General features: G+C 41.7%; 2 protein-coding genes across 2 annotated transcripts in view; one reads left to right on the top strand and one right to left on the bottom strand.

Moving 5' to 3' along the window:
* Positions 1 to 535: 535 nt before the first annotated feature.
* NHP2L1 (NHP2 non-histone chromosome protein 2-like 1 (S. cerevisiae)) lies at positions 536 to 2,176 on the top strand (the record flags this gene model as incomplete). The annotated part of the gene is made up of 2 exons (XM_010139181.1): positions 536 to 656; positions 1,666 to 2,176. Coding segments are annotated over 2 exons (384 nt in total), but the record flags the coding sequence as incomplete, so codon positions are not given.
* Positions 2,177 to 5,098: 2,922 nt separating this feature from the next.
* Positions 5,099 to 13,190, bottom strand: part of XRCC6 (X-ray repair complementing defective repair in Chinese hamster cells 6) — a gene marked incomplete at its 5' end in the record, with an annotated part of 11,904 nt that continues 3,812 nt past the window's right edge. Inside the window, 8 exons of the mRNA XM_010139180.1 lie at positions 5,099 to 5,391; positions 6,158 to 6,271; positions 7,051 to 7,151; positions 7,854 to 7,983; positions 8,892 to 9,053; positions 10,177 to 10,345; positions 11,520 to 11,712; positions 12,848 to 13,031. Of these exons, the coding sequence (XP_010137482.1) occupies positions 5,195 to 5,391; positions 6,158 to 6,271; positions 7,051 to 7,151; positions 7,854 to 7,983; positions 8,892 to 9,053; positions 10,177 to 10,345; positions 11,520 to 11,712; positions 12,848 to 13,031 (1,250 nt within the window). The remainder of the gene's footprint in view (positions 5,392 to 6,157; positions 6,272 to 7,050; positions 7,152 to 7,853; positions 7,984 to 8,891; positions 9,054 to 10,176; positions 10,346 to 11,519; positions 11,713 to 12,847; positions 13,032 to 13,190) is intronic.

Genomic DNA, 13,190 nt, shown 5'->3' with positions numbered 1-13,190 from the left:
AGGTACCGGGAGCGCCTGCCTCGGCTGTAGCGATGGGAGCCGGGGAACCAGTGCTGGTCGTTAATGTCACTTTTCGTCACTGTTCCACCACGCCGCTGCTGCTAACGTTTAGAATCTACTTGTATTTTGTGGAAATAAACCCGATGTGTGCTTTTCTCGAGATTTCTTTAAAATTAACGCCTGAGCTTGTTAATTTGCTGCTGGCAGGAGCTTGCTTCTTGAGCACTGAAGCACTTTGTTTTATATAATATCCGTGATAGTAAAAGCCTGAAGACTGCCCTGTAAGTTCACTGCTGCTAGTTTGCAGGATTTAAATTGTCTGCGTGAGTAGAGATACGGTCTTCTTTGAATATGAGAAGAATCCTTTTTTGTAAATAGAATGTAGTGAGTTTCTGGTATGTGTGCAGAGCAGATGAAAATAGTGATGTGACTCCAGTGGTCAGTATATGTGGTGGGCATGATGCCTGCGTAGGGTTGTTCAGAACAAAAGCCCCCTTTGCTGCTGTTGTAATACTCTTTACTTTTCTTTCTCTAGAGTGAGGCAGAAGTGAATCCCAAAGCTTACCCTCTGGCTGATGCACAGCTCACCAAAACGCTACTGGATCTTGTACAGCAGTCCTGCAACTATAAGCAGCTACGCAAGGGGGCCAATGAAGGTGAGACCTATGTGTGGCAAAGTGTGCTGGAAAACATAGTGAGGAGTTTGTGAGAAGCTGTGGCTTGAGATTGTCTCTTCTCTCTAGCGGTGGGCAACGGATGATATATAGATCTGGATATTGCGAGTGTCAGCCTCCTTCCTCCTCCTTGTGGCCTGCTTAAGCAATGTTCAGGCACAGAATTAAGCTGTAATCTTTTCAACACACATATGGAGTTCCTGTAGGTGCCCAGACTGTTCCTGGTGTGTGTCGTATGATCATGCGTACTTCAGTGGTGTGGTGCTGGGATTACCAGACACCTAGGCAGTTCAGAATCATAAAAAGGTTTGGGTTTGAGGGTACATCTAGTGCAATCTGCTCAGAGGGTAGCTCCCCCTTCACAGTTGGATCAGGTTGCTTGGGGATTTGTCTCGTCAAACTTTTAAAGAAACAATCCCTAAGGATAGAAACTCCACAGTCTCTCAGGACCCATGTCCAGCAGCTTAAACCCCTCTCATAAAGGTGGGCTATATATAAAATTCCAGCATGTCCCCAGAATCTCCCTGAGGCAACGGTCAGTCTCCAACTTGTCCTTTTTCCTGTGCACTCATGAGGACAGTTGGGCTCCATCTTCTCTGCAATCCCCTTGAACTAGTAGAAAACAGCAGAGGCATCTCCCCCACTCCCACCTCGGCCCTCTCTTTGCCAGGCTAAACAAACCCAGCTGTCCCAGTCCCCCCTTCATCTGTGGTGCACCCCAGCCCCCTACCCATCAGCAGCCCTGGGCTGGCCTCACTCCCTTGTGAACCTCTGTGCTGTGCTCGAGGGCACTGTTGTGCACAGTACCCCAGGTGCAGCCCTGCGAGTAACTCCCTCTCTAGCCCTATCGCTGTCGTTTTCCTTTGACCTTTCCTCATGCTGCCACTAGATCCTCTGCTTGCTCATGCCAGTTTCTACGCCTTCTAAAGTCATTTTCCATGAGATGTGCTTTTCAGAAGGACCTAGATGACTTATTCAGTTTCTTTTACAGCCACCAAAACACTGAACCGAGGGATAGCGGAGTTCATTGTGATGGCAGCAGATGCAGAGCCCTTGGAGATCATCCTGCACCTCCCTCTTCTCTGTGAGGACAAGAACGTACCTTATGTGTTTGTGCGCTCCAAGCAAGCCCTGGGCCGGGCCTGCGGTGTTTCCCGGCCTGTCATTGCCTGCTCCATCACCATCAAGGAGGGATCACAGCTAAAGCCTCAGATCCAGTCTGTCCAGCAAGCAATAGAAAGACTGTTGGTCTAAATGCCCGTGAGTTTGTGTGTGGAATAGGAAAGCTGAAGTCAGAGAGAATTAACGTTTAGCTTCGGTATTGAGGTTATAGTTTTGATATCAGTGTTTCATTTCAAAATACATTTTTGTTCAATAATGGCTTAATGTTTCTGACTCTCCTCCCTCCTCTTTTCTATTATTCCACTCCAACATGTTCATTCTCATTGTATTACTTCTTGAAAAGTGATTGTACAACGCTATTTCCTTTTTTATGTTTAAAAAAAAAAAAAATCCCCCCTTATCTCCATGTCTGCCTGCTCAGGGCTTTTCTAACCCAGCCAGGAGCTTCCTCTGCATTGCACTATTTCTGCTGAGCTGCAGCCTCTAACACGTGTGAGTAACTCTGTGTTTCTGAGGGGTTTTGTCTACTAAGGATAAGGCATGTCAGTTCCCACCCAGTGTGTGCGTGCAGGCTGCTGGAGTTGTTGCTTCAAGTGATGGAGCAGCGTAGACTATGTCTAAGGCAGGCAGCAACTACTGTGAGCAGCAGACGGAGCCAAGATCAGTACAGGGAGCACAACTGTTTTTCTTGAAACCAGACAAGAGATCTGTGAGAGGTATGCGGGGAGCAGAAATGTTACAGCAGCGCACAAGGGGAAATCTCTTATCTTGCTTGTTTTTAAATACTGACTTTTTAAGAAAAATAAAATTGCTGACCAAGCTAAATATAATTGTCATTCCCTCAGGGAAGCATTTGCAGCTAACGGAAGTGTTTCTACTTGTAAAGCTAAACTGCTCAGAGATTGCCCAACGGCCGTTGCAGTACAGTAGTTCATATTCCAGTTTTATTTGCATGGACTGTATCGGTGACCTTGGGCTTCCCAGGGAATTCACGTGCCAAGCACATGGTAGAGAACAGCCTGCTGTGGCTGACAAGTACCCTACATCTGGCTGATAATTATAAAAAGTATCTCATGCCTTTAGGGAAGCTGCTGTACTGTAGTCACCTTACTGAAGAGGAACCCTTTAAATCATGGCCAAGACAACAGAGAGCAAGTAATTTTTCAGATAAATCAACTTGGGTCTCAAGAAGAGAATGAAGCACCACCAGCATTCTGTATTAGTGGTGGTCTTGCAGATCTAGCTGTAGTTCAATGTGTATTGCATAATAAATCCACCTACTGCTCTGAGCAGGAGTCTAAACCTCTGTGTTGGAATGGGTCATATCAAATATATCTTCTACTGTAGGATGCCTAAGCAAAGGTATTGTGGAAAAATCCATAGATGCAATAGCAGAAGGGAAAGTAAGTTCTTGTAATGTCTCTGCAGAGACAGAAACTTCATATCTTTAGTAAGTACAACCTGAGCAGATGAAATCGGCTCACAAAAGACTGAAGACAAATCATGTCTATGTTCTTGTAAATGACTGATAATAGTAATAACCTTGTTGAGGTGAACTTACAGAGTTTAGTCTTCTCATTTGTACGAGGTTTAGAAAGGCTGCTGTTCCCTTCCACTGATGCTGACTGTTGAGCTAGTTGTGTTTAAAACCACAGCTCTGCAAAGGACTTGCCCTATTGTACCATGCCAAGACAGCTGACGTAAGAAAAAGCACAGAATGAGCAGAAATAAAGGATTCTTCAGCAAGCAAAACTGTGTCATTTCCTGCTCTGAAGCCTTCCATCACCATCCCTGCTAAACTTCTGCTTAATCGATAGTCTGCTCTAAGTAAAAACAAAAGCTAGGAGGAAGAGCTAATAACCTAGAGCAAACGTGCCACAACCATCCAATGCCTGGCACATACTGTGCCTGGTGGTTCGCAAGCCAAGACAGAAGTTAACAAGCACATTTGAGGAATGAAAATTCAAACTGAGGACAGGATGGTCTCACTATTTTATTGTGTTGAATTCAAGTCTCACCAAGACAAGCATTTACAGTAACTTCTTTGCCAAGGGGCAAAATAAATTGGTTGCTTAGATAACCACTTATTTTTAATAACTACTATAATGCAGGCTGATTGAAAGTACGATAGACTACGTAGCTTCACGACTGCAGAGTTCAGCCTGGGCTAGCTGCTCTTTTGAGAGGAGCTGTCGAGGTGGAAGTGAGCAGCATGCTGGCACAGCGAGGGTGGTCACAGTGCCAAGACAGCGGTCACAGCTGGCTCCGATACACGTGCCACACTGCAGCTCTAACATGACCTAATAAAAGACTTAATTCTTCAATAAGTTGCTTAATAGTCTCTGTGCTGAACACAGGAATCCCTGAACACTAGATGCACCATGCAGACCAAAATGGACACTTCACATATGTCAAGAGAAAGTTAGTTTAGCTAAACAGTACTGTTTCCTGGAGTAAGGGCAGTGACTATTGGTTTTAGCCATCTCGCACTGCAAGACAAGTGGGAGGTACCAGGGACAGAAGTTTAAAAACCCAAACGTAAACCCAGATACAGACTCCATAAGTGTGATCAAAGAAAAAAAAATTCAAAATACTGAAGGTATCAAGGGCTACTCTCCACAACTTGGTATTTTTCTATTTTTAAAGTACAGATTTGAGAACAGAAGCCTGCACGATAGTCTGACTCATACTACGAGATGGAAAAGCTATATGCAATCTCAGTAATTTAACTGGGTAAGTGCTTGCAGCCTTCTAGGGAACATGACTTCCACACCCCACCCCCCATTTTTAAAACTGATCTTGCCATTATCACTTAAAAATGGAAAGCTGTGCAGCTTTGTTAAGTGCTGGCTTTTTGCCCAAAGGCTTCGCTACCGCTTCCCAGTAATGATTTTCTCTTTTATGACCTGCTGGTAATGTTTGCAATGCTGATGGTGGAAAAGAACCCAAATTAATTACAAGTGCTGATACTGACTGGCTGTTCTGGAGAGTAAGAGACTAAACCGCCATGTTTAGGCCCTCTGTTAGCACACAGACTTGTCCTGCTGCTTGAACACTTCACTGTTTTATTCCTCTGAAGTGAGTTTTGCTGTCTTGGTGCAAAGATGGTACAGCCAGTGTTGCAAAGCAAGAAATCCAAAATACTTTTAGTAAGAAACCAGGAAGGCACAACTTACAGTGGGTAACCTGAGTTAGCAGGGAGTTTAATTCTGCCTTTAGCTACTATGAACAGAACCCAACTTCCCAGACACAACTAAGGATAAAAAGTTTATCTGCTGCTGGATTCAGCAACATGTAGTTGTCTTCCCCTTTACAGCAAGATTAGACAGACACAGCACCCACATAAGACAACCAAAATTTTAAGCAGATGAAAGTCAGCTAGGGCCTTCTGCTCCTGCTTAGTGCTCCTGGAAGTATTCAGTTAGCGCATCCATGAGCTCCTGCTTCTTCCCCTCACCCTTCAGCCCATAAAGCCTGCATGCATCCTTCAAAACAGGTACAGTGAGCTTGCCTAGAGTGCCCTTCTGCACGTGACTCCGCAGCTCATCTTTTGAGACTTCTACCTTGGGCCTCTTCTCAGTTTGACCATCAGAACCTAGAAAGATAAATTTTAGATCACCAAAATTTAAAAAGGTTTCTTCATAGAAAGACATCAGTGTTTCTTATACATACCACAGTTAATGGCCATTAACACGTGGTACTTCAACAGCTACCTACACACTCATGCAACTAGTTTCCAGATTTTGTTTTATGAAGTAGGTGTCACTATGTAAGTCAGGTAGTATTTCATTGATATGAGTGATCTCAAACTCAAATACAAAACTTTATATTCTGATCACAAGATCACCCCCAAATCAAACTTTTAAGGGCTTCCCATCTAAACAGGGGAATGCAATGATTCCACATGGAGCTCTAACTGAGACTTCCACTTTATGCCGAGTCTCATACACTCCCAAACTATTCATAATTCAACATTGCTTAGACAGCCTTAAAGATGCCCGTCTTGGACTTCCTAAACAGTCCATGCATAAAAGTCTGCTTCCTTACCAACACAACTGAATACATGAACAATTTTACTACTCTGTCGTAAAACATGAAGTTTTAATTTTTTTTTCCCCCCCAATCATTTACCCACATTGCTTCCTATACTTCACTCTGCAGTTCCTCATGCTAGCAGTTCTCCAACTAGATACCACAATAGCCTCTACTCCCTAAGAAACACCACTGGATATAAACCCACTTCATTGTGGAGATGGGTAAAGAGACTTGTTGCACAAGAAACTATGAGACAAACTAGAAATGCAGAAGCTTCTAAACAGAATACAGACACCATCTTGTGTGTCTGCACCATCATTACTTACCTTGTTTTCGTTTTACAGCCTTCCCATCAGGATTGTAGTCAGAGGGATAAACCAGCTGCTTAAACTCCTCCACCAGGTTGCCCAACCTGCGGTTCATCTCTTCAGACTTTGGCACTGGCAAAAGAGAAAGATTTGCCCTCTCAAAAACAGAGTGATCACAAAAATGTCTAAATAAATTATACATATGTAATGAATTTGCATGTATCCCTGAACCAGAAATATATATGCAGAACAGAGCTGACATGGCTGAAGTGATGTAGATCTCCTACCTGGCTGCACTGTTACTCAGGTCTAATCTCAGACATTTGAAATACCACAGGTTACTGTCTGTTATGAGTAGTTTGAGGCAGAACAGCTTGTTTATGCAGTGTATTTGTATGGTATCTAGCACAAGTTAGGTATCACTTCATAAGAGACAAACAGTTAACAAATAGTCTAACGCTATTCCCGAGTACAACATAATTTTTAGTAAAGGAACTTCCCCTTCAGGAGTAGGTTTCCGCCCTTTGACAGGGTATTCTTAGATAGAAACTCTCAGAGCCACAAGGTGGCATCATTGCCTCCTAGCAGAATAATTCTCTAAGTAATTCTGCCCAATTATCAGACTGAAATATTAATTAGACTCTTGAAGAGAGAAATTTCAGAGAAAACATTTGTCACCATAGAAAAAAGGAGATTGAATTTCGGAGGGTAAAGTGAACAAATTTTCCTTTATCTTAAAAGTGACAACATTAAAAAGTAAGGTTTCAGTATTTCAGAACAGACACATTCAGATTTCTACATCGTGGAGCAGCACAGAACTTTATATTTTTCAAAATACATCTGGTTTTGTAGCAGAACAAAGTCAAAAGCCCTCTACCCCACCTCCCTTCACACCCACCAAAAATTCTCACTTGTAAGATCCTCAGCTTGCTCTGGTTCTATCATATCCAGCGCCAAAGCCTCCAGATTCCTGAAGTGCTGCTGCAAAACTGGGTTCTCAAAGCTGTCAGTCCTGTCAAAAAATCCCCCAAAATGTCAATACATGCTGCCTAGAAGACAGACAAGACGCACAAGACCTGCTACCAGTCTATTTCAAAATAAAACTTCCCTCTTTCCCACATAACAATCCATCTCATCAGAAGAACTGCCTTTTCTCTTTTCAATTTACCTGCTGAATCGCATCCTGTCATGCATCAACCACATTGGAAAGCTGTGTGAAACTTAAAATGCTGTGCAAGACAAATGGAAGCAGTGGCCTTCTACTTTAATAACAGCTACGTTACTTTCCCTGTACCTAGGAATAAATCTCCCATAAAAGCACCTCCTGAAATTTATCCTAGCTATAATGAAAAAGGCCTAACTGTTCTCTCTAAAATGCTCTAATTTAAACAATCCAGGTCTGATCTCCAATAGATCAGCAGAACCACAATAAATACGGTACCTCTGCAAAAAATGACAACAGCCTAGAGAACAAGAGCAATTCTGTAAAGAACTCCAGAACCTGCTACATAAAGCAAGTGGCACCTGGGTATTCAGAATGAGTAAGGACAAAGTTTGCACAAAGCTACTGCAAAGGGAAGCCATTTGCATCAAAATACATCAAAATGTCATCTCGTAGACATGACAGCTGAACAACACATGCAACAAAGCAAACAAAGTAGTGTTGTGCTTTCTTTCCCATGCCACCCCCTGCTCACTATTTATCTCCATGTACCTGTATTTGAACCGGAGTTTTTGAATTATTTCCTTCATTTTGCCCACCTGCTCCCGACTGGCTGGCACCTTTTCTGTAAAATCAATATTCCGTTTGTCATCTGCATATGGTAGGAAAATGATGTGGAAACCTACAAAGAAGAGAGAGACAAGACAACAGTTATACAGAACCACAGCCTCAAAACAACAATTTACGTGAAAGACCAAGATGCTTTATTACCTAGGTCTGATGACTCCAAACTATCTTGTTGTAAACAGCAGCAATCCATAATACTTCCTAGTACCTACAGCATAACACTCAGTTCCAATCTCAGTGAACATAACTAACATCAATAATGGCTTTTTGAAAGCGTTTCAAACTAAATGTATAGCTAAGAGCTGGATACTTGTGACTTGCTTTTTATGCAGCAGGTCAACTTGTCCAACTTCCCAATCTCTCACTGGATAAGCTTGAAAAAGGCTCATTTGAAAATTAAGGTAATGCCCACGTGTTATTTCTGAAATGCTTTACTTTGTACATAAGCAGTGTTATTTCCCTACCTTACATCCTTCCTGAAGAGGATTTTCCAGTTAAAGAGGTGAGAAAATAAAAAAGAGCAAGAGTTTGCCTTTGCTCCCTAATCAATTCTCCAGTCAGCTGATCAGGTGTGAGGCACAGTATGCAAGATTACTTATTTAATACTTTAAAATGTAGCCAAGGACACAATAAAATTCAGGGAAAAACATTTTGTCTAGTAAGCAAACAGAAAAAACGACTTTTTAATTTTTAGCGCAGTCACTTGACTCTGCTAAAAAGAGATAGGAGGCAGGGAAAATACTGTAGCCATCTTATACCTGACCAAGCACTGACACAACCAAGGCTTTAAAAATAGATGCAACATCAGGTGCTTACAATGACAAAACTGAAGAAAAGGGATGTTGGAAAGCACTCTCCTCAGTTCTAAGGGGAGCAGCACTAAGAATATTTTCATGCAATACAGGACGCCATTATGCTGACTGCATCCAATTGTGCAGGGAAAGGCAGCATCTCTTCCCATACCTGGAGGGGCTACCTGCACTTTCTGCTCATCCACCTCTTCCTCCTGGGGAACCAGTGCCACAAAGCGAGGGGGAGTGTTCCGGCGGATGGTGTACCTGCACAGTGCCATCACCTTCCTCTCCAGGCATTTCATCAATAAGGCATTAAATAGTGTTGTACTCCCTGCAAAGGCAAGACTGTACTGGTCAGATTGACAGTTCTGCTCCTTTGTTGAGGAATGTACATATAGATATTACAGTTTCAAGACCTATGACTTCTTTGAAATGCTTGCAATATTGCAGAGGTAAAAGCAGCTCTTGGAAGGGTGAGCCCTTGAAAATGACAATGTTAGTGTCTCCTGTGGCCAGAACAGTGACACATGTGGTGAAAAACTAAATCACTAGCATCTGAGCAATGAAATCTGGTTGAAAATTTGAAACAAGTATCTACAAAACTTCTTTGTAGGCTGGTGGGACATCATAGCAGTAGCACATCACAGGACTAAGAATTAGACTGCAGTATTCCTCTCTTGAGGCACACATTTGCTTTGTATCTTACCAGATATGGTGGTTAGAAAAAGACTAACATATAAGTACCATGTCTGACTCAGGAAACTGCTAAGCTGCAGAAGCTAGTGTAAAGGTTCTTCTTTAGCCAGACACCACAAGGCACCTAGTCATAACTCAGGCCTCTTCATCCACCAGTAGACCGAGGTGCTAGCTTTTTTCTTTACTATTGCAGCTTGGGATGAATTAATACTATACTTCTGGATAAGCAGACTTACATATACACATTAAAAGGGAAGAAAAAGCAGTCCTAAGCATCCTCTCTTTCTCTCTTTCCAAGCCTGCAAAGTGCTGTTAATTCAACCATTCTTACCAAGTATTACATTTCCAATCCTAGCTGATATGGACTTAAAAACAGCAATTATCTTTACTGATTTGGGAGGGTTTGTTTGGTTGGATTTTTTTTGTCTTGGTTTGGATTTTGTTTTTTTAACCACTTTTGCCTTCCTATTGGGTTCTATGATCCTTTGGTTTTGAACAACAAAATCAAGTATTTTGGGACTCTGTCTGCATGGTTTGATTAGCTGCTTGCCATGATGAATGAAATATGAGGCCAAACTGACTCTTCTGCCATTGAAGAAAACAAAAATAAACTGCAGCTGAGAGGTAGTTACACTTTTTAATATTAGCAAGTTAAGTTAGACAGAAGTTTTACACAGTGATCCCCACTCAAACACACTATGAATCAGCTGGTTACCCTAATGCAAGACAGTGAATCTTCTCTTGCCATCTTTACTTACCACTTATTATTGACTCCTCAGGATAGATGAACTGGGAGGGCTTGATATGATGGTGCCGTTTCAGCATTGAAAGAGGTTTGAAACCAATCAGAAACAAGCCTGGAGAATCAAACCGTTTTAATTCTTCTGTTTCCTCCTTCTCCAACACAATCTGACGGTTCCCATATGTCTAAACCAGGAAAGAGCAGATGTTAGTGCTGCCAGCATAAAAAAAAAATAATTGCAGGGGGTGAGGGAGGCAGAGAGCAGGAAGAGGATACAGTTGCTGTCTTCCACTACTGAAGAGAGGGTTATAGACAAGACAAAGCAAACCCTCATTATCAGTGCACAGTGAAATGGCAAGTTGGTCCATGACCAACATCCCAAGGGAAAATCCACCTGGACGCTAGCAAAATGCGCTTTCCTGAGACCACAACTAAGCCCTGGCACAGAGAGGCTGTCACATCTCATCCCTGGGAGTTTTTCAGAGCTGTCCCAAACAAACCCTGGGCAACCTCATCTGGTTTTGTGAGTCTTGCTCTGGGCTGGGTTGGCCAAGACATTTTCAGAGATCCTGTCTGACTTTAAACTTGCTTCAGCAAATGCACATCAGCTATCTACTCCTGGCACAAACAGTGACAGAGGAATTAACACTTTTGAAGCATCACTCACACATCACAAAACCAAAAACATTAGGGTCAGGGATCAATGCTCAGCTTTCTGTTCATCTCCTGTACTTCATTTCAAGAAACTAACATTCAGTATAAATAAACTTAGTATTTAATCTTAAGTCAACAAGCTTAGGAGCCTTTGGCATCGAAAGACACACAAAGTGTGCTTGTGACAACATACCTTGGAACTGCATACCCTGCTTTGAAATAAGGCTGTGCCTGAACAGAAGGTGACATTCAATCTGCACCAGTCAAACTATCAAGCAGGAAGGCAAAGCAAAGAATAAAACAACAAAAAACAAAGGTAATATGCCTTTTTTTTTTTTTTTTTTTTTAGAAAAAAGCTTCAACCCCTCCCTGTGATTCACACTTGTATGTTTAATAAAACAGACAAAATCTGTTCCTAATGAATCAAAAGGTAACACCAGCAGCGACAGCATAGGACCACACAAGGTCGGGCTCTGACAATCTGGTTCTGTCTTACAGGACAAAATGACAGTCCTGCCAGAGAAACAACCCATTCTAACTCTGTGCAGCTTACAAAGTGACTGGGCTATCCCCAGGGGCATACAGATTTAAGTACTTCTGCATCTGATCTTGAAAGTAAAATACAAACAAAAGCAGCAAGAGAATCAGCATTTCACCCCCGCATCACAGAGACAGGAAAGAGCAGGTGCATAATCAAGACATTACCTGAGCCCTTTTTGTGTCACTAGGCAGAAGCAAGCTGCCCGTTTTCCCATTAAACATCCTTGTTTTTATTTTAACTGGTTCATTAGTTTCCCGATACAGCTTCACAGGATAAGACTTATAAGCTTTTTGAACAAGGTTGTAAACACCAACAGAAAGCGACAGATCTGCGTCTTTGTTCAGATACAGATTTATCCTGTGCAAAAAAGCAGATACAGACTTGAGACTTCCAAAAGATCACTTTCACAAAAGAAACTCATCTCCTCAGATAACTTATCTTCTCTGACCTCCTCCTATTCTCCCCCTCCAAAATCACATGTATCTCTGGAAACATACTATTACTTGAGTCATAATCTCATTTGTATAACAACTTTCTTGCAATGTTCTCAAAAGAGCCGCATCAAGACAAACAATACCACAATTTAACAAAAAAAGTCTGAATTTTTCTCTACATTCTGAAGTAAAGGATTAAAACTGGAGGCAATCTTCAAGTTCTGAGAGCAGAACAGCGCATTACTGTGAATGTTACTTCCTTTCCTCTGAAAGGTATCACTGGTACAGGATTCTTCCTTCTCAGTTATTAAAGAACTTGAGGAACATTCCCAGAAGAGGAAAATAAAGCTATGAGCAGGAGCAAGAATGCTAGTGACAACAGTTCAGCTCGGGATTTTTTTAAAACATGAAAAAAACACCAGACTGTTAAGTTCATTCCTTTCCTTTGCTTCCACATCATTCTGCTATGAACTCCCTCATTAAAAAAGCCAACTGTTACAGAGTAATGAGGTTCCAAAAATACTTTCTATCTGCTTTGTCGAGATACTTTTAATCTCTCTGTAAGTATCTCTAATCTTCCAGGATGAGATCAGAAATATCAAAGCTGTGTGAATCCACACCAAGTGGCTAGAACGACTGGACACATGTAACTATCTAATAATAGGCCAAAACACCTACCAGTCACATTGAGAAGAAATTTTTCTAAGTTAACACCAGTAAGAAAAGTCTCATTTCAATCAGATTTCACTATAAAATACGCATTTTAATTGCTGCAGACTTTTTGTTCGGTATTTTATTTGCAATGATAATTTTTTTGAAAAATGCTCATTTTTGGCCAAGCTCAATACAGGAGATATATCACACAGAGGGGAAAAAAAAAAAAAAAAAAAGAGGCCTAGCTTCACTTTCCAACTCTTCTCATAGACCAAGGATAAATAGCCTTGGAAACTACAGAAGAAACACTAATCTTGGACTAAGGAATTAAGATTGAGGAATGTAAATACTGATGCCTTTATAGACCAATCATTCCAGAAGAGGGAGGTGAGATGCAGTCTAACCTGACTAAAGACCGTTTGTTTGTCTGCTTTGCTCGTACTTTCTTCATGAGATGTTCCAGTTTCTCTGACTCCTCAGGTTGGATCCCTAGGTCCTCATCCTCTGCTATGTTTATGATATCCCTGTAGAACAAAGAGATATCGAACCCTCCAGGCTTCTTCAAGTGCATCAAGTCCAGGATGATACCTAGAAAAAAAGTAAGAGATAGGAAGAAGATCACAGAAACTGCTTTCTCCTTACATCGGCTTATTTCTCAGTACTCTCTGAATTCTCTAAGCAGAGAATTTAAGGAAGAATAAGCTCCAAATTGTTACCTGCACCAGACATGAAAGTTTCTAGGGAAAG

Source organism: Buceros rhinoceros, unplaced genomic scaffold (assembly GCF_000710305.1).
Source record: "Buceros rhinoceros silvestris isolate BGI_N320 unplaced genomic scaffold, ASM71030v1 scaffold46286, whole genome shotgun sequence".
Lineage (NCBI taxonomy): Eukaryota > Metazoa > Chordata > Aves > Bucerotiformes > Bucerotidae > Buceros > Buceros rhinoceros.
This window is presented reverse-complemented; position numbering and strand designations above follow the sequence as displayed.